The sequence below is a fragment of the Cydia pomonella genome, chromosome 13 (genome assembly GCF_033807575.1).
Source record: "Cydia pomonella isolate Wapato2018A chromosome 13, ilCydPomo1, whole genome shotgun sequence".
Taxonomy (NCBI): domain Eukaryota; kingdom Metazoa; phylum Arthropoda; class Insecta; order Lepidoptera; family Tortricidae; genus Cydia; species Cydia pomonella.
The window spans coordinates 7,147,000-7,172,186 of record NC_084715.1 but is presented as its reverse complement, the minus strand read 5'-3'; the positions used below and the strand labels follow the sequence as shown (position 1 = coordinate 7,172,186).

The following is a 25,187-nucleotide window of genomic DNA, read 5'->3' as shown; positions in this document are numbered from 1 at the left end:
TGTGGACCCGACTATTGACAAAAATACAAATTCATTTGCATATTATTATTTTTAATGTGATGTTCCATGGAAAAATGTACCTTATGGCGGTTGGCCCTTACGCCACGTAGCACCGCAATAGTATTGGAGGATCGTTAATAACAGCGTAAGCGTCCAAACGGGAAATGAAACACATATGATAATAATACGATTCTATATTATAAAAATACATCACAAAGGTATATATTGAGCTTAATTGAAAGTCTTGTATAAAGATATAGAACACGTTACTCCAACAGTTTCGGAATTGAGATCAACAAGTCAAGAATCAAGATACAATTAAAGAGACATACCGCTTTGTTTGACAAGGTTATAATAACAGTTATATTGACGTCATTAGCTAGAATATTGATTGGCTAATTTCTATGCACAATCATTACGTATGGTGATTTAAATGCGGACTATACAGAGAGTAGAATTGAGTTTTATCGATATAATTAATATTCATATTAACACATTTATCAAGTATGCAAATGTAGGAAATAATATGTTCAAATAGTGAAAAAGGTACAAATGCACATCATTCACAATAACTTATGAAAGTAATAAAAAGCTAGTTCCACACTGCATAAATAGACCCAAGAAATGGTGAACGGGTGCTTATACGAGAAAACATTTTTTTTGTTCTTATAGTAGGTACAAAAATACGTAGGGAACATATTGAGCATGTATGTACTACTAATTGTTCATTCATTTAAAAAAATATATAAATAAGTAATTTAAAAAGCGGTATGTTTGAAAACTGGGACTTCAAGAATTTACAACAATTATAAACAACAATCATATAATATTGTTTGTAACACATACTTTTTTCTCTCTTTTTTTTTTTTGGGTATTGGAGCGCAGGTGATATCAATGATATTAATTTATTTCTAAAAGCATAAGCATTGATGGATGCTTAACAACTGTAACTTTTCCATTAAATATATTTCGGTTAAATTTAAATATGAACATGATATGACGTTGCCATATTTAAATTTGACTAACGGTAAAAAGTGAGTGCTTAGTAGTGGTAGTGATATGTATTATGCCAAATACTAGTGCCCCAATACCGAATAGAAAATGTTCAACATCAATACAATTAGACACAAAAGACAATAAATATCAATTTTCCTTGAAACATTCGCATAACTTCGCATCCCACCTTAGTACAAACAAGATAATGAAAACAAAGTTATTCGTGCTTTTATTTCAGTGATCCAAGAGACTATGGCAACGAACAACATAATTGTAGCTAATACTGATCACATTGCCAGCACGAAAAACTAAGTTTTATGAATAATATTGAAAAACCAATGCTTTTTTCTTCAGGCCTGCCTGAGAATCGAATTCCACATCTAAACCACTGATCCTAACGATATAACACCTTCGTAACGCGATTGAGTTCTGTTGAAAACCAGGAACCTGTTTAAGATAATCTGTTTGTTGCTATTATTTTTGTCACCAATGAAATACTAGTTCCCATCATAGCTACCGTTCTTGGTTCTTACCACAACTACAGCTATCGCGCGATATATGTTAACCTAAATCTTCATTGCATATACCTGTATCCTATATCTTCTGATTTACATCCCGCATCTTTCCTAATATTTCGTCCCGTAACAATTTACACATTAAAATTACTGCTATTCAGCAATTTCTTAGCCTTGGTCAGATCCTCTAGCAGACACCTGCCTTTCTCCGTTCGCACCAGCTGTTTCTTCGGCAGCAAATTCTTTGACAAATAAGAAATCAGTTTGTTCCATTCCTTCAGTAGATAGAATGTCTTCCCGTGCCTAGTTTCCATCGGTATAGGTCCGTTAGAGTACTCAAAGACTACATTGATAACAGCTTTTTGGTTTTTAGATCCCCTGTTCGCTTTTAGTAGTGAAAGTTGAAGGGTGTCCAAGTTTTTATGAGCGCTGAGGATGGGTTTCTCGTAGATATTGTTGTATTGGTTGGTCAGGTCGGCGGGGCCGACGATGTACATGACATGGGTGGCCATTTGGAAGGTCTCCGCGGCCCAGACGTAGGGGTCCTGGTGAGCGGCGGCGCAGACGTCGCCGTCGAACAGCACGTCGAAGCCGAACTCGGCGCGCAGGTAGCCCACGAGGGACGACACGCACTCGGCGTGGAGGCGGTTGGCCGGCGAGTAGATGACTACAACTTTCGTTGGGGCTGGTATTTCTTGACCTGTAAATAAAAATTGTAATTACCTCATATTTCGACTTCCTTAACCTAAAAGGATGTAGCAAAAATAGTGGGAATCCGTTGAAGGGCATATTCTGTATCGTGTTCTGATGAGAAGTGGAAGAAAAACGTTTTGACTCGAATTTTTTAAAATCTTTCTATGGAGACTTGGATGACCTGTGTACGCGTTAATGAAACAACAGCTCCGATGAAAATTATGATTTATTCTGATCTAATTAGGTAGGTTACACGATTATATTTGCAATGCTTACGAACTAATTATATACTACACCACACGTCTCACCAAAAAAGGAAAAAAAAATGCAATTTTGTTTTTCTTTTTTTTTTTTATAGAAAAAAAAACGCGTAAAAAAATTCTTTTACTTTTTCCTAATAAGAACACAATACCTAATATGCCCTAATATACGTATTGTAACAATTTTTTTTTCATCCTGAATAATATCAGAAAGCCCCAGGTACCGCTGGAGCGACGTGGTGGGGGCGGATCTGTACAAACTCCCGAGTCAAACATTGGCAAGAAGTAGCACATGGCAGGACTGAGATAAGTGGCGCTGTCTTGTGTCGCAGGTCAAGTCACATTTGGACCACTTGGGGTCACTGAGACAACGGAGTATGTAAGTAATATCAGAAAGCGTTATGACAGTTATTCATTTTCAAGGGTGACTCGAGACATAGGCAAAAAACAGCAATTAAAAACTTTATAATTAACTTTATTAAGCGATTCATTGAGACGAGGTCGCACGGTAGTGAAATTCAGTTGACGCGGAGAGAATTTCGTCGCGGCCCGCAGTTTCACAATGGAGTAAAAACTCACAATCCAGAGGTCAACTGCCCGATGTCTAGACATTTCACAGATTGTAACACCTCTCAAGTGGTCAAAATGGAAATAAACAAATCAATTATTAGAATTAACCCTTTAGAAGTTGACTGTTTTTACATGCTTTTATTTAACTTGCCCTGTTAATATATTTTGTTAGTGTCAAATCTTGGAAGCTAAATTTTACCCACTTCCCGATTTCCGATTGAGCTGAAAATTTGCATACATATGTAAGTCAGGTGACAATGCAATATTATGGTACCATCGAGCTGATCTGATGGAAACAGGAGATGGAGCTCTATGATGAAATAACGCAACCTAATTGTGTTTGGCGTTTTTAGAATTGTCTCGAAATGAGTATTAGTTGCCTGTGGTAAGAAAAGTACAGTCGGCGACAAAAGCTTGTAACAAAAATGAAATTGGTCCCAAAATCTTAAATAAAAATCACGTTATATAGACATCGACCGACAACTTTCAACTTTCATAGTGTTGTGTTCCTGCCGGTGAGTAAGGTTGCCACAGCTCAACGAGGGTGGGAGGGGGTTAGGGTCGGCAACGCGCATGTAACTCCTCTGGAGTTGCAGGCGTACATAGGCTACGGATACTGCTTACCATTAGGCAGGCCGTATGCTTGTTTGCCACCGACGTGGTATAAAAAAAAAAACTTTCAACTTTTTCATTGACAGACCAGACAACAAGGCTCAACCCTTTCAAGTAGGACCTAGTTTCAAGTAGGAAGTTTGAAAAATTATATTGTTTATAAGTTGTAGAGCTCAACTAAGCTTCCACATACTAAGAAATGAATAAAGCCATTTACCCATAGCAAGCCGGTAGTCTCGGCACCAGTAGCGGCGCAGCACCCGCAGCACGATGTAGTACGCGAACAGCGTCGCCACGATCAGGGCAGAGACGCTGGCGATGCAGATGTTGAAGCTTTGTACGTGGTTGTCTGCAATGGTACATACTGACCTATAGTATAGTACATTTTTCGAAAATAATAATACAATCTAATTGAATTAATATTGAATTGTGAATAAGAGGCAGATTTTTAATTTCGGTCGAAAATCACTACACGGAGCGAGCATACGGGCGAGACAATTTTCTCACGTACAAACCGGCGTGTTATTTAAAATGTTATGATGCCTTTTTATGAGCCATTAATAGGCGGGTCCACACAGAGCGAGCACACAATTTTTTCACGCACAAAAAGGTTTGTGCGTGAAAAAATTGTGTGCTCGCTCTGTGTGGACCCGCCTATTAATGGCTCATAAAAAGGCATCATAACATTTTAAATAAGAGCTTAAACATTAACCCCCTTATTCATAAACGTGTACTAAAGTTACGATGTCGCTAAAAATCGTTTGTCCCTTTCAGAGGTATTGGTATGATGGAAAGGGACAAACGATTATTAGCGGCATCGTAACTTTAGTACACGTTTATGAATAAGGGGGTAAAATCATGGTATAAATACTTAGCAGACATATGTAACTCTGGTACGTCAACATTTATGTCTGTACGTCATCCTTTAGGATAGGCCCGATTGCAAGTCATTTACAAAATAAAATTTGTACATATTGTAGTGTTAAATTTCGCTTTGAATTCGCTTATTTATACTTTATAACAAATTTATTTTAAATAAAACACTAAACATTCCACTTTTGCAGTCTAACTCAGCAGAAGCTTTAGAGCATTTCAATTTCTAAAATTGGTGTTGTGAAACCAGATACTCACTGATTTTGAACCTGGGACTCTCTACAACCTGGCATTTCGTCGCTCCATCCTTGCACCCATCATGTTGTGGGATCACTATGAAATAGTAAGACCCTGGGGTCCCCAACAAACTATAATCATAGGTCACTTCATCGGTGTAATTCTGTAGCTGTAACACTTGGCTTTTCACTATGTCATGCTTCTTCCCGTTGCATTCATTGAGGACCTGAATGCGGTAGGAGGAGATCTTCACTTGATTCGGTGGAGCCATTATGTGGAGGCGGATTTTATCGGAGAGTATCTCGAGGTAGATAAATGGTTTCCAGTTCGATGCATTATCGGTGTTGCCTGTAATTAGTTAGTACATTATGATATAGTAAGTAGGAAATTAGCAACGAGTTGCGATAAGTTACAACACGACCGAAGTGTTTTACATCGACACGGGTTGCGAATTACCTATTTGCACGTATATCGTACAACGTATTACAGTATACTTATAGCCCTTTAAATTTTCGATATAGGTAAAGTGCTAATTACCGCACTAATGCGGTAAAGTAGCACCATATTTATAATATATTTACGCCAGGAATTCCCAACTATACACTGTATCTTTAGGTATTTAAATAAATGTAAACAAACAATTTGTACATTTTCGGGTAGTTATAACTTTTATTGGTTAACCAATAGGCGGGTCCACACAGAGCGAGCGAGCGAGCACGTACGTGCGAGGCAATTTCCTCACGCAAAAACCAGCCAGTGTCAACGTGCCTCCGCCGAGGCGGCACGTGCGTTTTCCTCGCTCGAGCGCGCCGTCTCGGCCGAGGCACGACTACACTGGCTGGTTTGTGCGTGAGGAAATTGCCTCGCGCGTATGCTCGCTCTGTGTGGACCCGGCTAATCAAAGCCTGAATCTGTCACAGAACGACCTGACTTTATTAACCTACATTATTTGATCATGTAATGTTTTCATCTACCCTCAACTGGCTTAAGGAGCAATTTGAGGGCAGATTTTGTTTACTTTTATTTAAATACCTAAAGATACAGAGTATAGTAGCATGGTTCCCAAGAGGGTAATAGCGTTAGCCAAAAACAGAAGAAAACGCTTCCCAATATAATTATTGGGAAACGTGTTTCTTATATCTGTTTCTTGTATTTTATGCAGCGATATGGTCAATCTTTCACAAAAAACACTTATTAAACACAAACTAAAGGTGACCAAAGCATACTCACGCAGCATTTGCGCCGATGGAACATTGAAGTAATACTGTCCCCGGTTGACCACATTGTCATCCGAAGCCTCAAAGTCCAGTATATGTGAGCGCACCACACTGTTGTTACTGTCAGGCCAGTAGCAGTCATAGTAGAGCACGGACTGGTCATCTATGTGGGCTTCGTTTGACAGCACTATGTTTCTGCAGTGAGTTTGTTTAAATGGTTTCTTGCTTTGCTCTTCAAAACGAAATTTGATTGCTAGAAAGGATTTATACAAATTTAATAATATTTGGAAAAAAAGGTACATATAAATTTTTTAAAGAATGTCGACAGTTGCTTAGGAGGGGGGGGGGGCACTGGGGGGTACATATAAGTGTTACAATTTTTAAAATTAAGTAATCCAAACATGTATACAGCTAAGAAAAGAAGCAACATACAATAAGCGAATCAGTAACCAAGTAAAGAAAACAAACTTTACAGGAACCGATACCCAGTCCTTTCGTGCCTGATTATGAATCTATACCTGTTAATATATTTCACCAGAATATTGCAGGAATAATGGGTAAGAGAGACATTTTTGAAGTGGCAATTGATGATCTACATAAAGTCTTAGGTCATGTCGAAATCATATGTCTGTGTGAAACTTTTATCAAGTCAGGGTCTATAGCAAACCTTAATATCAGTAATTATAAGGTAGCTACCTCATATTGCAGACAAAATCAGAAGAGAGGGGGCACATGTATACTTATTAGGGAAGGTTTAGAATATAAAGTTCTTGAGAAAGTTTTAACTCTGTCTCAAAAATTTGAATTTGAATGCTGTGGTGTTGAGTTACTTCAGTATAATTTAATTATAGTATGTATATATAGAACACCAACGTCAAACGTAAACATATTTTTTTCTTTATTAAATCAGTTATTAACATTAATAACTAAAAATAGCAAAAAACGTGTGGTACTCTGCGGAGACTGGAATATTAATATATTAACAGACAATAAAATAAAAAAGCAATTAACATCAATCCTATCAAACTACAATATAAGAAATCATATTCTTCAACCGACCCGAAAAATGACTTGCATTGATTTGATGGCTAGTAATATCACAGATGTCAAAACGAACATCCACACCTTAACCCTTTCAGATCACGAAACTGGTCAAAGCCTAACATGTAAATTAAATTATGATGCCTCTATAAAGAAAAAACCCGTATTTTGGCATGAATTTAAAAGGGACTTTAGCCAAAATAACTTACATAAATTCCATGAATGTATTGCTGCATTATCATTTAGTGACGTATTAAACGAAACTGATACTAATTCAGCATTCGATAAATTTAATGACTTATTTTTGTTATTCTATAATCTTTGCTTTCCTAACATTAAAGTGAAAAGAGTCACCAAGCCTATAAAGAATAAATGGCTTACAAAGGGAGTAAAAGTCAGTTGTATGCATAAAAGAACACTGTACAGAAAAGCATCTCGAACGACGCACAGTAAATGCTCCTTAACACAGTATAAAAATTATACAAAAATTTTAAAAAAGTGTCTTCATAAAGCGCGACAAATCTCAAATAGTCGATTTATAAATAAGTCAAATAACAAATGTAAAGCGTCATGGTTAATTATAAAAGAGAATTGTAATGCAGTGCCGGTGCCTGAGGACATCTCCAAAATAGTGATTGGTACTGAAGCTTTTAATAGTCCTCAAGATATAGCTGACAAAATGAATGACTACTTCATTAATGTAACATGTCAATCACAACAACAAGTAAATCAAGCCAAACATATACCTCAACATGAACATAGTATTTTTCTCACACCCGTACATACTTTAGATGTGACAAAGGTAATACTAAGCTTACGTAATACAAACTCTACAGGCTACGATGACATATGCACTAAAGTCCTTAAATTATGTGCTACAAGTATTTCGACGCCCTTAAGTCACATCATAAATCTCTCATTCACACAAGGTATTTTTTCGGAACGCCTTAAATACTCAGTGGTTAAACCGTTACATAAAAAGGGAAACAAATATGAAGTTACCAATTACAGACCTATCACTCTTATACCGGTATTTTCGAAGATATTCGAAAAAGTAATGCATAACAAAATATGTAGCTTCTTATTACAATATCACATATTAAAAGATGAACAGTTTGGGTTTCGCAAAAACAGTTCCACTACTAAGGCATGCTTTCACCTGGTGAAATCTGTCATAGAAAGCCTGGACAATAATATTCCTGTAGTCGCAATACTACTGGATATGACTAAAGCATTTGATTTCGTAAATCATAAAATACTCCTTAATAAATTATTTAAATATGGCATAAGAGGCGTTGCTTATGAATGGTTAAGTAGTTATCTTAGTAACAGACATCAGTGCGTGGAAATTGCAAGAGTAACCGGTAACCACAAAATAACCTATAGGTCATGTTATAAACACACCTCTACAGGAGTACCGCAAGGAAGTATACTCGGTCCACTGTTATTCTTATTATACATTAACGACCTACCCAGTGCTACAAAACATGAATGCATCCTATTCGCCGACGATACTACCTTACTCGTAAAATGTAAAGACATTGTGACCTTCAACCACGATATAAACGATGCATTAAGAGACATTATATGCTGGCTAGAAAACAATCACCTGAGCATTAATTTAAAAAAAACAAAATTTATTCAATTTTTAACATGTAAGAAAAAGACCATGAATCTAAAGGTAACATAACGATACTATAATTGAAGAAGTTGAATCAGCTAAATTCTTAGGCATAACATTAGACTATCTCTGTAATTGGAAAAGTCATATTGATGACTTGCGTATACGGCTTGATCGTTTTGTATACGTATTGTATCGACTGCGAAGTGTAGTCTCGGAAGAAGCAGCTCTTAACGCGTACCATGGTTATGTGGCATCCATATTACGATATGGGCTCATACTTTGGGGTAACTCAGTAGATGCAGATATTATATTTAAATTACAAAAGAAATGTATCCGAACTCTATGTGGAGCTGACTTTTTAGCACACTGTAAACCTTTGTTCCAATCTAAACATATACTGCCTCTTCCGTCACTCTATATTTTTGAAATGTGTATTTTTATTAAGAAACATATGTCACTTTTTGAAATTATCACAACGAACTCCAAGAGAGGGACGCATAGAAATAAGTTACTTTTACCTATAACTAAACTAGCGTTATCCAGAAAAAACGTCTACTGTATGGCTATCAAATTATTTAATATCCTTTCTGATGAATTTAAAGAATTGCACATACATACATTTAAAAGAACATTGTTTGATCATTTAATTGAGAATTGTTACTATTCTGTAGATGAATATATTATCAATTGTAAATTATAATTAAATTTTAATATTTTTCTATTTCTATATTTTCTATATTATATAAAGCTGCAGCCCGAACATTAATCGACACGAATTGTTCTCCCGGAAGGAGGCGCGGGGGGGATTCGAGTTTGGTACGGTCGTACAGGGGGCGGTCCGGTGACCTCCGGAAAAATCCGACATTCGGTCTACCGGATCGGGACAGAAAAATGTTTGACGGCCCGGCCAAACGGTGGGAGATAGTGGGGGGGTGCTCGACCAAATGTCATAGAGGACTCCGAGACAAATGGAATGGCATTTAAAAAAATTCAAAATGGCCGACTCAAAATGGCGCCGAAATTTCAAAACGGTCCGAGAGCGCCGAGAACCGGTATGTGGGTACATATGGGCCCCCGCATTCGAAAAAAAATTTTTTTTTTTTTTTAGCTCGAAAAAAAATTTGTATGGGATTTTTTTTCGAATCCCCCACATGCTAAACGGTGAGAGATAGGTCGGGGGAGCTCGACCGAATGTCATAGAGGGCTCCGAGTGGAATCTGAATAAGAAAAAAAAATTCAAAATGGCCGACTTTTTTTTTTCTAAAACTTCAAAAAGGTCCGAGCGCTCTGAAATTTTGGTCGCGGTATCTCGGAGCCCCAATGACTCGTACGGAAAAAAAAAATTTTGGAAAAAATCCAAGATGGCGGAAAAATGGCCAGTTTACTTTTGTATGGCAACTCTCAAACGGTGCGTGATAGGTGGGGGGTGCTCGACCAAATGTCATAGAGGGCCCCGAGACAAATAAAACTGCATCAAAAAAAAAATCAAAATGGCCGACTTTTTTTTTTTCTTTTTTTAATGTTGGTCCGAGCGCGCTGAGATTTTGCATGCGGCGAGCCTGGGGGGCCAAGATTACCATATGAAAAAAAGTTTTTTGGAAAAATCCAAAATGGCGGTGGACAGGGGCAAAGTAAAATTTCCAAGTAGGTTAAGCGAGCCCGAAGGGCGAGCTTCAGGCTGGGAGGCCGAAGGCCGACCCCGGCGGAGGGCCGAAGGCCCGGAGCCTTCACCCCGACCCCCAAGCGTGCAACCCCCAGTAACTAAAAGCGAGGCCGAAGGCCGAGCTGCGTGCGTACGGTGCTCCCAAGCGTTCTACCAAGTCGACTGTCTTGATAAGCGGAGCCGGGGGGCCGATGGCCCGACGGCGACGCGTCGAGGCCAGCGAAGGCCGAAGGCCGAGCTCCGCGTAGGGCCGAAGGCCCGAAGCGTCACCTGAGAGGGGGAAGTTGGAGCTTAAACACGACCCAATAGGAAAAGTGTCTTAGACAAGCGAAACGGCGGGCCGAAGGCCAAAGGCCGTAGGCCCGACGTGAGCTTGTCAAGACACTTTTACTATTGGGTCGTGTTTAAGCTCCAACTTCCCGCACTAATCCCGAAGCGAAACCAACCCTCCCCGAGTGTCTTAATAAGCGAAGCGGCGGGCCGAAGGCCCGACGCTGAGCTTCGAAACCCAGCGAAGGCCGAAGGCCGAGCTCCGCGTAGGGCCGAAGGCCCGGAGCGTCCCACTGGTTCGGCCAAGCACGCGAGGCCGAAGGCCGAGCTGCGAGAGTGCGGCCCAAAGCGGAAGTACAACCGCATTACATTTCACCTTTGGAAAACAAATATTCTTTATACTAAAAATAACGGGAAAAATGCATTTATAGAGCGAACCGGTTACAAGTTAACTGTTTTAATAAGCGAAGCGGCGGGCCGAAGGCCCGACGCTGAGCTTCGAAACCCAGCGAAGGCCGAAGGCCGAGCTCCGCGTAGGGCCGAAGGCACGGAGCGTCCCATTGGATCGCCCAAGCACGCGAGGCCGAAGGCCGAGCTGCGAGAGTGCGGCCCAAAGCGGAAGTACAACCGCATTAACTTTCCCCTTTGGAAAACAAATCTTCTTTATATTAATGACAACAAAAATAACGGGAAAAGTTATAAAGCGAACCGGCAACAAGTCAACTGTCTTAATAAGCGTAGCCGGCGGGCCGAAGGCCCGACGGCGAAGCGTCGAGGCTAGCGAAGGCCGAAGGCCGAGCTCCGCGTAGGGCCGAAGGCCCGGAGCGTCCCATTGGATCGCCCAAGCACGCGAGGCCGAAGGCCGAGCTGCGGGAGTGCGTGCTCGCACGCGGACCATTCCTTGCAAGCAAAAGTACAACTGCTTTACCTTTTCCCTTTGGAAAACACAAACTTTTACACCTAAACATCAGCAACAACAACAAACACTACAACAACAACACATAAACAACAATATTAATAACAACATACGCGAGGCCGAGTGCATGCTCGCACGCGCAGCAAAAGTACAACTGCACCACTTCTTCCCTTTGGAAAACAAACTTTTTCACTCAAACAACGGCACCTACAACAATAACTCATCAATAACAACATCAACAACAGCACCAACTACAAAAACAACAATACTAACAACAGCACCATGCACACCGCGGGGCCCCCGGGCCCCGCGCACCAAGCAAAATCTAGTTTAATATATATATAGCTGCAAAACCACTGATTTCTAATGTATATGTTTTATTTGAAAACTGTGGGGTTTAGGTGGAAAAAAAAAATTGATTCGTATAGAGCTCGGAATTTGTAGGTCCAGAAAAATATGGATTTTTCGATCTGATGAAAGACCAAAAACCTGCACAAGAGCCCGGCTAAACGGTAAGACTTAGTGGGGGGGTGCTCGACCAAATGTCATAGAGGACCCTGGGCAGTTTCTAGAGCCGCCATTTTTTTTTCAAAATGGCGGATTCAAAATGGCGGCCAATTTTCAAAACGGTCCTAGCGCGCTGAAATTTTGGTCACGGAATCTCGGGATCCTCTAGATTTGTATGGTAAAAAAATTTTTTGGAAAAATCCAAGATGGCGGAAAAAATGGCCACTTTAGTTTTGTATGGCAACTCTGAAACGGTGCGCGATAGGTGGGGGGTGCTCGACCAAATGTCATAGAGGGCCCCGAGAGAAAAAAAAACTGCATCAAAAAAATTTCAAAATGGCCGACTTTTTTTTTTTTTTTTTTTTCAAGTTGGTCCGAGCGCGCTGAGATTTGGCATGCGGCGAGCTCGGGGGCCCAAGATTACCATGTGAAAAAAAATTTTTGGAAAAATCCAAAATGGCGGCGGATAGGGGCGAATCAAATTTTCGAGTAGGTTAAGCGAGCCCGAAGGGCGAGCTTCAGGCTGGGAGGCCGAAGGCCGACCCCGCGACGGGCCGTCAGGCCCGGAGCTTCACCTCGAGTGGCCAGGCGCGCCCCACCCCCAGTAATTTTGAGCGAGGCCGAAGGCCGAGCTGCGGGAGTGAGGAACAAAGCGAAAACCTATATAAAAACTGTGTTAAGCGAGCCCGAAGGGCGAGCTTCAGGCTGGGAGGCCGAAGGCCGACCCCGGCGGAGGGCCGAAGGCCCGGAGCCATCACTCCGACCCCCAAACGTGCAACCCCCAGTAACTAAAAGCGAGGCCGAAGGCCGAGCTGCGTGCGTAAGGTGCTCCCAAGCGTTCCAATGAGTCAACTGTCTTGATACGCGGCGCCGGGGGGCCGACGGCCCGACGGCGACGCGTCGAGGCTTGCGAAGGCCGAAGGCCGAGCTCCGCGTAGGGCCGAAGGCCCGAAGCGTCACCTGAGAGGGGGAAGTTGGAGCTTAAACACGACCCAATAGGAAAAGTGTCTTAGACAAGCGAAACGGCGGGCCGAAGGCCGAAGGCCGTAGGCCCGACGTGAGCTTGTCAAGACACTTTTACTATTGGGTCGTGTTTAAGCTCCAACTTCCCGCACTACTCCCGAAGCGAAACCAACCCTCCCCGAGTGTCTTAATAAGCGAAGCGGCGGGCCGAAGGCCCGACGCTGAGCTTCGAAACCCAGCGAAGGCCGAAGGCCGAGCTCCGCGTAGGGCCGAAGGCCCGGAGCGTCCCATTGGATCGCCCAAGCACGCGAGGCCGAAGGCCGAGCTGCGAGAGTGCGGCCCAAAGCGGAAGTACAATCGCATCACTTATCCCCTTTGGAAAACAAATAATCTTTATATTAATAACAACAAAAATAACGGGCAAAGTGATAAAGCGAACCGACAACAAGTTAACTGTCTTAATAAGCGAAGCGGCGGGCCGAAGGCCCGACGCTGAGCTTCGAAACCCAGCGGAGGCCGAAGGCCGAGCTCCGCGTAGGGCCGAAGGCCCGGAGCGTCCCATTGGATTGCCCAAGCACGCGAGGCCGAAGGCCGAGCTGCGAGAGTGCGGCCCAAAGCGGAAGTACAACCGCATTACTTTTCCCCTTTGGAAAACAAATATTCTTTATACTAAAAATAACGGGAAAAGTGCATTTATAGAGCGAACCAATTACAAGTTAACTGTCTTAATAAGCGAAGCGGCGGGCCGAAGGCCCGACGCTGAGCTTCGAAACCCAGCGAAGGCCGAAGGCCGAGCTCCGCGTAGGGCCGAAGGCACGGAGCGTCCCATTGGAACGCCCAAGCGCGCGAGGCCGAAGGCCGAGCTACGAGAGTGCGGCCCAAAGCGGAAGTACAATCGCATCACTTTTCCCCTTTGGAAAACAAATAATCTTGATATTAATAACAACAAAAATAACGGGAAAAGTGATAAAGCGAACCGACAACAAGTTAACTGTCTTAATAAGCGAAGCGGCGGGCCGAAGGCCCGACGCTGAGCTTCGAAACCCAGCGAAGGCCGAAGGCCGAGCTCCGCGTAGGGCCGAAGGCACGGAGCGTCCCATTGGAACGCCCAAGCACGCGAGGCCGAAGGCCGAGCTGCGAGAGTGCGGCCCAAAGCGGAAGTACAACCGCATTAACTTTCCCCTTTGGAAAAGAAATCTTCTTTATATTAATAACAACAAAAATAACGGGAAAAGTTATAAAGTAACCGGCAACAAGTCAACTGTCTTAATAAGCGGAGCCGGCGGGCCGAAGGCCCGACGGCGAAGCGTCGAGGCTAGCGAAGGCCGAAGGCCGAGCTCCGCGTAGGGCCGAAGGCCCGAAGCGTCCCCTTCGAGGCTCGCCAGCGGGGAAGTTGGAGCTTAAACACGACCCAATAGTAAAAGTGTCTTAGACAAGCGAAACGGCGGGCCGGAGGCCGAAGGCCGTAGGCCCGACGTGAGCTTGTCAAGACACTTTTACTATTGGGTCGTGTTTAAGCTCCAACTTCCCTTCAACCCCCAAAGTAACTATATTGCGAAGGCCGAAGGCCGAGCTCCGCGTAGGGCCGAAGGCCCGGAGCGTCCCATTGGATCGCCCAAGCACGCGAGGCCGAAGGCCGAGCTGCGGGAGTGCGTGCTCGCACGCGGACCATTCCTTGCAAGCAAAAGTACAACTGCTTTACCTTTTCCCTTTGGAAAACACAAACTTTTACACCTAAACAACGGCACCTACAACAACAACTCATCAACAACAACACTAACAACAACATCAACAACATGACCAACAACAGCACCAACTACATCACGACAACCGCGGGGCCCTCGGGCCCCGCGCACCAAGCAAAACTCTAGTCTATATTATATAAAGCTGCAGCCCGAACATTAATCGACACGAATTGTTCTCCCGGAAGGAGGCGCGGGGGGGATTCGAGTTTGGTACGGCCGTACAGGGGGCGGTCCGGTGACCTCCGGAAAAATCCGACATCCGGTCTACCGGATCGGGACAGAAAAATGTTTGACGGCCCGGCTAAACGGTGGGAGATAGTGGGGGGGGTGCTCGACCAAATGTCACAGAGGACCCCGGGCAGTTTCGGAGGCCGCCATTTTTTTTTCAAAATGGCGGATTCAAAATGGCGGCCGATTTTCAAGTCGGTCCCGGCGCGCTCAAATTTCGGTCACGGAATCTCGGGGCCCTCTAGATCGGTATGGAAAAAAAAAATTTGGAAAAAATCCAAGATGGCGGACACCATGGCCACTTTTATTTTGTATGGCAACTTTTAAACGGTGACAGATAGGTGGGGGGTGCTCGACCAAATGTCATAGAGGGCCCCGAGACAAATGTAATGGCATTTAAAAAAATTCAAAATGGCCGACTCAAAATGGCGCCGAAATTTCAAAACGGTCCGAGAGCGCCGAGAACCGGTATGTGGGTACATATGGGCCCCCGCGTTCGAAAAAATTTTTTTTTTTTTTTTTTAGCTCGAAAAAAAATTTGTATGGGATTTTTTTTCGAATCCCCCACATGCTAAACGGTGAGAGATAGGTCGGGGGAGCTCGACCAAATGTCATAGAGGGCTCCGAGTGGAATCTGAATAAGAAAAAAAAAATTCAAAATGGCCGACTTTTTTTTTTTCTAAAACTTCAAAAAGGTCCGAGCGCTCTGAAATTTTGGTCGCGGTATCTCGGAGCCCCAATGACTCGTACGGAAAAAAAAAAATTTTGGAAAAAATCCAAGATGGCGGAAAAATGGCCAGTTTACTTTTGTATGGCAACTCTCAAACGGTGCGTGATAGGTGGGGGGTGCTCGACCAAATGTCATAGAGGGCCCCGAGACAAATAAAACTGCATCAAAAAAAATTCAAAATGGCCGACTTTTTTTTTTTCTTTTTTTAATGTTGGTCCGAGCGCGCTGAGATTTTGCATGCGGCGAGCCTGGGGGGCCAAGATTACCATATGAAAAAAAGTTTTTTGGAAAAATCCAAAATGGCGGTGGACAGGGGCAAAGTAAAATTTCCAAGTAGGTTAAGCGAGCCCGAAGGGCGAGCTTCAGGCTGGGAGGCCGAAGGCCGACCCCGGCGGAGGGCCGAAGGCCCGGAGCCTTCACCCCGACCCCCAAGCGTGCAACCCCCAGTAACTAAAAGCGAGGCCGAAGGCCGAGCTGCGTGCGTACGGTGCTCCCACGCGTTCTACCACGTCGACGGTCTTTATAAGCGGCGCCGGGGGGCCGACGGCCCGACGGCGACGCGTCGAGGCCAGCGAAGGCCGAAGGCCGAGCTCCGCGTAGGGCCGAAGGCCCGAAGCGTCACCTGAGAGGGGGAAGTTGGAGCTTAAACACGACCCAATAGGAAAAGTGTCTTAGACAAGCGAAACTTGAGCTTGTCAAGACACTTTTACTATTGGGTCGTGTTTAAGCTCCAACTTCCCGCACTACTCCCGAAGCGAAACCAACCCTCCCCGAGTGTCTTAATAAGCGAAGCGGCGGGCCGAAGGCCCGACGCTGAGCTCCGAAACCCAGCGAAGGCCGAAGGCCGAGCTCCGCGTAGGGCCGAAGGCCCGGAGCGTCCCATTGGATCGCCCAAGCACGCGAGGCCGAAGGCCGAGCTGCGAGAGTGCGGCCCAAAGCGGAAGTACAATCGCATCACTTTTCCCCTTTGGAAAACAAATAATCTTTATATTAATAACAACAAAAATAACGGGAAAAGTGATAAAGCGAACCGACAACAAGTTAACTGTCTTAATAAGCGAAGCGGCGGGCCGAAGGCCCGACGCTGAGCTTCGAAACCCAGCGAAGGCCGAAGGCCGAGCTCCGCGTAGGGCCGAAGGCACGGAGTGTCCCATTGGAACGCCCAAGCACGCGAGGCCGAAGGCCGAGCTGCGAGAGTGCGGCCCAAAGCGGAAGTACAACCGCATTAACTTTCCCCTTTGGAAAAGAAATCTTCTTTATATTAACAACAACAAAAATAACGGGAAAAGTTATAAAGCGAACCGGCAACAAGTCAACTGTCTTAATAAGCGGAGCCGGCGGGCCGAAGGCCCGACGGCGAAGCGTCGAGGCTAGCGAAGGCCGAAGGCCGAGCTCCGCGTAGGGCCGAAGGCCCGAAGCGTCCCCTTTCGAAGTTCGCCAGCGGGGAAGTTGGAGCTTAAACACGACCCAATAGTAAGTGTCTTAGACAAGCGAAACGGCGGGCCGGAGGCCGAAGGCCGTAGGCCCGACGTGAGCTTGTCAAGACACTTTTACTATTGGGTCGTGTTTACGCTCCAACTTCCCTTCAACCCCCAAAGTAACTATATTGCGAAGGCCGAAGGCCGAGCTCCGCGTAGGGCCGAAGGCCCGGAGCGTCCCATTGGATCGCCCAAGCACGCGAGGCCGAAGGCCGAGCTGCGGGAGTGCGTGCTCGCACGCGGACCATTCCTTGCAAGCAAAAGTACAACTGCTTTACCTTTTCCCTTTGGAAAACACAAACTTTTACACCTAAACAACAGCAACAACAACAAACACTACAACAACAACACATAAACAACAATATTAATAACAACATACGCAAGGCCGAGTGCATGCTCGCACGCGCAACAAAAGTACAACTGCAACACTTCTTCCCTTTGGAAAACAAACTTTTTCACTCAAACAACGGCACCTACAACAATAACTCATCAACAACAACATCAACAACAGCACCAACTACAAAAACAACAATACCAACTACAGCACCATGCACACCGCGGGGCCCACGGGCCCCGCGCACCAAGCAAAATCTAGTCTATATTATATAAAGCTGCAGCCCGAACATTAATTGACATGAATTGTTCTCCCGGAAGGAGGCGCGGGGGGGATTCGAGTTTGGTACGGTCGTACAGGGGGCGGTCCGGTGACCTCCGGAAAAATCCGACATTCGGTCTACCGGATCGGGACAGAAAAATGTTTGACGGCCCGGCTAAACGGTGGGAGAAAGTGGGGGGGTGCTCGACCAAATGTCATAGAGGACCCTGGGCAGTTTCGGAGGCCGCCATTTTTTTTTCAAAATGGCGGATTCAAAATGGCGGCCGATTTTCAAGTCGGTCCCGGCGCGCTCAAATTTCGGTCACGGAATCTCGGGGCCCTCTAGATCGGTATGGAAAAAATCCAAGATGGCGGACACCATGGCCACTTTTATTTTGTATGGCAACTTTTAAACGGTGACAGATAGGTGGGGGGTGCTCGACCAAATGTCATAGAGGGCCCCGAGACAAATGGAATGGCATTTAAAAAAATTCAAAATGGCCGACTCAAAATGGCGCCGAAATTTCAAAACGGTCCGAGAGCGCCGAGAACCGGTATGTGGGTACATATGGGCCCCCGCATTCGAAAAAATTTTTTTTTTTTTTTTAGCTCGAAAAAAAATTTGTATGGGATTTTTTTTCGAACCCCCCACATGCTAAGCGGTGAGAGATAGGTCGGGGGCGCTCGACCAAATGTCATAGAGGGCTTTGAGTGGAATCTGAATAAGAAAAAAAAAATTCAAAATGGCCGACTTTTTTTTTCTAAAACTTCAAAAAGGTCCGAACGCTCCGAAATTTTGGTCGCGGTATCTCGGAGCCCTAATGTCTTCTATGGAAAAAAAAAATTTTGAAAAAAATCCAAGATGGCGGAGAAATGGCCAGTTTAATTTTGTATGGCAACTCCCAAACGGTGCGTGATAGGTGGGGGGTGCTCGACCAAATGTCATAGAGGGCCCCGAGACAAATAAAACTGCATCAAAAAAAAAATTCAAAATGGCCGACTTTTTTTTTTCTTTTTTTAATGTTGGTCCGAGCGTGCTGAGATTTTGCATGCGGCTGAGTCTGGGGGCCAAGATTACCATATGAAAAAAAGTTTTTTGGAAAAATCCAAAATGGCGGCGGACAGGGGCAAAGTCAAATTTCCAAGTAGGTTAAGCGAGCCCGAAGGGCGAGCTTCAGGCTGGGAGGCCGAAGGCCGACCCCGCGGAGGGCCGCCAGGCCCGGAGCTTCACCCCGAGTGGCCAAGCGTGTCCTACTCCCAGTAATTTTGGGCGAGGCCGAAGGCCGAGCTGCGGGCGTGAGGAACAAAGCGAAATCCTATATAAAAACTGTGTTAAGCGAGCCCGAAGGGCGAGCTTCAGGCTGGGAGGCCGAAGGCCGACCCCGGCGGAGGGCCGAAGGCCCGGAGCCTTCTCCCCGACCCCCAAGCGTGCAACTCCCAGTAATTTAAAGCGAGGCCGAAGGCCGAGCTGCGTGCACAAGGTGCTCCCAAGCGTTCTACCAAGTCAACTGTCTTGATAAGCGGAGCCGGCGACGCGTCGAGGCTAGCGAAGGCCGAAGGCCGAGCTCCGCGTAGGGCCGAAGGCCCGAAGCGTCACCTGAGAGGGGGAAGTTGGAGCTTAAACACGACCCAATAGGAAAAGTGTCTTAGACAAGCGAAACGGCGGGCCGAAGGCCGAAGGCCGTAGGCCCGACGTGAGCTTGTCAAGACACTTTTACTATTGGGTCGTGTTTAAGCTCCAACTTCCCGCACTACTCCCGAAGCGAAACCAACCCTCCCCGAGTGTCTTAATAAGCGAAGCGGCGGGCCGAAGGCCCGACGCTGAGCTTCGAAAGCCAGCGAAGGCCGAAGGCCGAGCTCCGCGTAGGGCCGAAGGCCCGGAGCGTCCCATTGGATCGCCCAAGCACGCGAGGCCAAAGGCCGAGCTGCGAGAGTGCGGCCCAAAGCGGAAGTACAATCGCATCACTTTTCCCCTTTGGAAAACAAATAATCTTTATATTAATAACAACAAAAATAACGGGAAAAGTGATACAGCGAACCGACAACAAGTTAACTGTCTTAATAAGCGAAGCGGCGGGCCGAAGGCCCGACGCTGAGCTTCGAAACCCAGCGAAGGCCGAAGGCCGAGCTCCGCGTAGGGCCGAAGGCACGGAGCGTCCCATTGGAACGCCCAAGCACGCGAGGCCGAAGGCCGAGCTGCGAGAGTGCGGCCCAAAGCGGAAGTACAACCGCATTAACTTTCCCCTTTGGAAAAGAAATCTTCTTAACAACAAAAACAACGGGAAAAGTTATAAAGCGAACCGGCAACAAGTCAACTGTCTTAATAAGCGTCGAGGCTAGCGAAGGCCGAAGGCCGAGCTCCGCGTAGGGCCGAAGGCCCGAAGCGTCCCCTTCGAGGCTCGCCAGCGGGGAAGTTGGAGCTTAAACACGACCCAATAGTAAAAGTGTCTTAGACAAGCGAAACCGACGTGAGCTTGTCAAGACACTTTTACTATTGGGTCGTGTTTAAGCTCCAACTTCCCTTCAACCCCCAAAGTAACTATATTGCGAAGGCCGAAGGCCGAGCTCCGCGTAGGGCCGAAGGCCCGAAGCGTCCCATTGGATCGCCCAGGCACGCGAGGCCGAAGGCCGAGCTGCGGGAGTGCGTGCTCGCACGCGGACCATTCCTTGCAAGCAAAAGTACAACTGCTTTACCTTTTTCCTTTGGAAAACACAAACTTTTACACCTAAACAACAGCAAAAACAACAGCACCAACTACAACAACTCATTAACAACAACATAAACAACATGACAAACAACCAAACAACACCACCACGCACACCGCGGGGCCCTCGGGCCCCGCGCACCAAGCAAAACTCTAGTCACTAATGTTATAATTTATAAAAAATGTATTTAAAATTTTGTTACTTTTAGAATTGCATGAATAATTGTAGTGTGTAAGTTTAGCTTTTACATTTTGTACATAGTTAGTTTAGCTAGTTAGTAAGTAGTAATATTTGTACGCCAGTCATGGCAAACAAGAATCGTGCTGTAATTAAACATTTAACACCTTGTATATATACGCTTGTTTAACGCAAATAAACGATCATTCATTCATTCATTCATTCATTCAGCAATTGTCTAGTTTGCATTCCTTGTGAAGTTTGTATGCGGAGAAGAGATCACTTTTCTCAACTGTACATTACGTACAATTTTGCTATAGGTTCATCTTTCCAGTGGTGTACTTTAACGCAAATTTTATATTAAATATTGTAGTTTTGCTGACTGTACTTAGATAAGAACAAAACCATACTAATCCTCTTTATTGCACACCCTCAAAACAAAATGCACAAGGAAACATATTTAATACATAAAGACAGAGGTAAACAAAAGGCTCTTTCAGACAACCTTCAGTAGTGGAGAAATGAGAATCTTATAAAACAATAAATATTTAACAAAAAGTATTAAAATCCACAACATACTCTTCCATTTAATATTGCTGAATGTAATATTAAGCACAGTGTAGCTTTGGTTGTAGTTCAGCAAACCCTGTTTGATCTCTCTCCTCAAGATGTGGGGCTTCAGCTTCACTCCACCGATGTGGGCGTTGGAGGTGATCGGACCGAAGCTCATGCTGTTGCAGCCCTCTTGGTTGAAATACTCTACGGTGCAGGAGGCATAGTCATTGTTTCTTTGACTAAGAACCTGGAAAAAGGTATTTCATGTAATGCTTCATGCTGTGGGTGAATAGGGGATATTACTGCAATGTTTTGAATTGAATTGAAAACATTTATTTCATGTAACTGTGACACATACATTTTGTTAGTAAAAAAAAAAAAGTTTCAAAAGGGTTAGTACCTAAGCCTAAAAATTATACCTAAACGTACACACTTAACCTACCAGCTACCACTGTATGGAGCCCATAGGCGAATGTAGTCCGCACAGTGTAGCATTAGCGGACAATCAGGCTTATCCCCTATCATTCTTAAGATGATGTTGAGACTGTCCCGTACCCGGCGCACCAGGGATGCGGCGCGCCTGCGCGTTTTGCCGCCTGAGTCCAGCACTAGTACATATTCTACACCAGGGGTCACCAATTAGTTAAATATGGTTTTCTAAATAAAATCACCATTGCGTTCCGTTTCTAGTTGAGTTTATCAAATAAGTAAAAAAAAACAATAGATTAACTTATACATATTATGCCTAAACAGTTTTTTAGCAAGTTTTCACAATGACTGATGCATCGGGCGGTTTGTTTACAGACAGTCTACCGCGGTATGAGAAAATCTAAATTTCGTTATCTGCCCTTCTATTGGTCGATTTTCGTGTTTCGCGGTACCGGGGTAGGTCCTCAGTTTGTGCTAGTAGCACCCTCTACGCAGAGTTTCACGTAATATCCCTTTTGAAAAATTTTGATTGTATAAATAATTTTATACTGTTTGGTGATGTACTTAGGTCATAAGTTCTGTCACAAAGGTTTTGTCTGAAAAAATGTAATACAAAGCTTTTAATAAAAAAGGTTTGCCATGATTTGAAAACTTCTATTATACTGACAAAACAAAATGTAATTTAATAGGTTCAAATATAGATCGCGTATTTATTTACTACTTGTTTAATTTTATATAGATTGTCGTTAAACGCGAATACGCGGCTTGATTGTGAAAAATCATACTTTACAAGAGACCTTTCTTTGTTATAGGTATTTATTTCCAATCTGTTAGTGGTGCTTAGCGCTTGGCCAAATAGTTAAGACAAATGCTAAAATTAATGAAATAATTGACAGTGAATTGAGTATTTTCAGATATAAATGATTTAATCCATTGTTGTGCAAGAACTTTCTGTATATAAATATGAGCAATTCTTAAATATTATGCACAGAATGGAATGTATATTACTATTGTATGCATTGCCTCAGCAAGAACCCCCTCCCAAATGTTAGTTTTACATTTTAAAGCAGTGGTTCTTAGCCTTTCAGTGAGAAGGGACCACTCTAAATAAAATATTTTTTGCCAGGCCAGGGACCACTAACTGTTTGGAAGTTCACCAAGTTTGGAAATTTGAAGGCAGCAAGTGTTGTCTTGTTTATAGATCTGCCAACAAATTCATGTTCTTGAAGGGACCACCATGGTCCTCCGCCAATCTTATAGGACATTAATTACACAAATTGACCAACTCCCACAGTAAGCTCAATAAGGCTTGTCTTGTAGGTAAGTGGACAATGATATGATAAATATTTATAAATACTTATATACACAGGATACAGCCCTCATCATGGAAAAAAACTCAAATGAATGGACTCAGGAACAAATATTCATGTTCATCACATATATAAATACCCTTACCGGAATTTGAACCCGGGTATCATAGGCATGGTCACTACCCACTATACTCTGTATCTTAAGGTATTTAAATGGAAGTAAACCAAATCTACCCTTCAATGGCTCCTTAAGCCAAATGAGGGTAGATGAAAAATTACATGATCAAATAATGTAGGTTAAAGTCAGGTGTTCAGTGACAGATACAGGCAGTTTTTTATTTGGTTGGTCGACCAATAAATGTTATAACTACCCGAAAATGTACAATTATTACTATTTTGCTGTTTTGTTAATTCAGGAATAAGATTAAGGTCATTGGAATCACCATTCGCTTGCCCCTTTCTTATGTCTTTAATACCTCTCTGTAATTTGGCATCTCATCATTTATGTGCTTTCTTTTCAGTTTAAATATGTATACACCATGTTTTTATTGAATTCCGTTAACTTCAGGGTATCGGTAAATATGTTTAAGCAAAGTAAATGACATACATAGTTAATTTAAAAAAATATACAGTTTTTTAAACATTTTTTTTTATGTAATTAAATGTTGCATTAGCGTTATTAGTGTTATTACATTCAAATCAACCAAACAATTGAAAACTGTGACATATTGATGTCATTTCAAACACCAATCATCCGAGATAGTACGTACATTTAGTACCAAATGTATCAACTCCTACTAAACACTAATCAATATGTAAACTGGCCCTATGGCTAGTGTACATGCTCATAAGGGCCTTATAAGATAAAAGTTAATTATTGATTATCTCCGAAATGGAGTTAATTAGAATATGGGTGTCTTTGAGAAAGTTACTCAATATAAGCTCAGGGATGCACCCTTGAAATTAACGGAAATCAAAAAAACACAGTGTATATTAAGCTCAATGGGATAACAAAAATGACAATTACATAACTGGGTAGGCATAACAATTGATAAGAACCCCTCTGCATAACAATTGTTATGTTATTCTCAGGTTGTATTACATCACCTTTTTGGTTTCAATTTTGATCATAAGGATGGTTTCTAATTTATTTATTACTTTTGGGAAATCTTCAGGCAGAACTACACACAGAAAATCCAGTTACACATTCACAGAGAACATTTTATTCGAATAGTTAAGAGTTCATATATTCTTTTTTTTGTTCATTCTATGTATACCTATGGTAAACAACAAAACATTTTATAATGTGAACTTTTTATCCTAAATACTTTCTAGAGGTATAAAGACATTAGGAGTAATTTTGTTTGCTTTTACATAGTAAGTTTATTTTATTCATGTCTATATCAAGCAAATTTCTACTTTTATGTATTCTCTCATATAATCCAGTTATCGAAGTGTGACTCATCTGCTAACCCAAAACCAAAACAGAAAAGCCATGACGCAATTGCAGTAATAGAGCATTCATATTATAAAACTGAAGTAATATGCTTTATCTAGACCTACACTTGTGGTATTTATAGTTTGATCATGCTAAGACTAAATAAATAATCTCCTCAGACATAAGTTCCGAACAAGGAAAATTAAACAACTTTTGGTACCTACTTAGATTATTACAACGAAGGTCACGTATTTATTCGAGTAGGTATGGCAGGAAAATCAATAAGCGCATCTTTGATGAATAGATCTGGAATTCGTACGAAATACATACCTGAGTTGTACACTTCTGTGTCTGGTTAACACACAGCGGCCCCGAAGCAGAAACATATTGAGATGAACAAACAACTAAAAACAAATACACAAATCGTGATTCTAGCATGTTAACGTCCAGATAATAAAGTTGTAGGTTATGGCACTTCCTGTTTTTTCATATCTACGAGTTCATGAATTATACGGGACTTATGATATCCATCGGAACGAACTGAAAATAACTAAAACTTAGTAAATTTGTTTACACCCCAACACGGAGCACGATCGCTATAAAAACAATATGGCGACTGACTGTTTCTTTTTTTTAATTTTATCGACCGATGTCAGTGCGTCTCAACTTAATATTGAAATTAAATTGAAGAATGTGAAGATTTTTTTGTTTTTTAACTGCGTATAACTTCTTTCAAATTACAACAGATTTGTAAGAATAATCAACAGCTTCTGATTAAATATATGTTTTCTTTCAACACACATATCTGCAGAGAAGTAATGGTAAGGTGCGCCATGATA

At 43.1% G+C, this 25,187-nt stretch overlaps 1 protein-coding gene across 1 annotated transcript; it reads right to left on the bottom strand.

Annotated features, from left to right (window-relative positions):
- Positions 1–178: 178 nt before the first annotated feature.
- LOC133524062 (uncharacterized) lies at positions 179–24,979 on the bottom strand. The gene is made up of 6 exons (XM_061859858.1): positions 24,679–24,979; positions 21,196–21,418; positions 5,987–6,226; positions 4,778–5,104; positions 3,864–3,995; positions 179–2,211 (listed from the first exon to the last, which is right to left on the bottom strand). Exons 1-6 carry the CDS (start codon positions 24,784–24,786, stop codon positions 1,646–1,648), a joined length of 1,596 nt encoding a protein of 531 aa, XP_061715842.1. The 5' UTR covers positions 24,787–24,979; the 3' UTR covers positions 179–1,645.
- Positions 24,980–25,187: the final 208 nt, after the last annotated feature.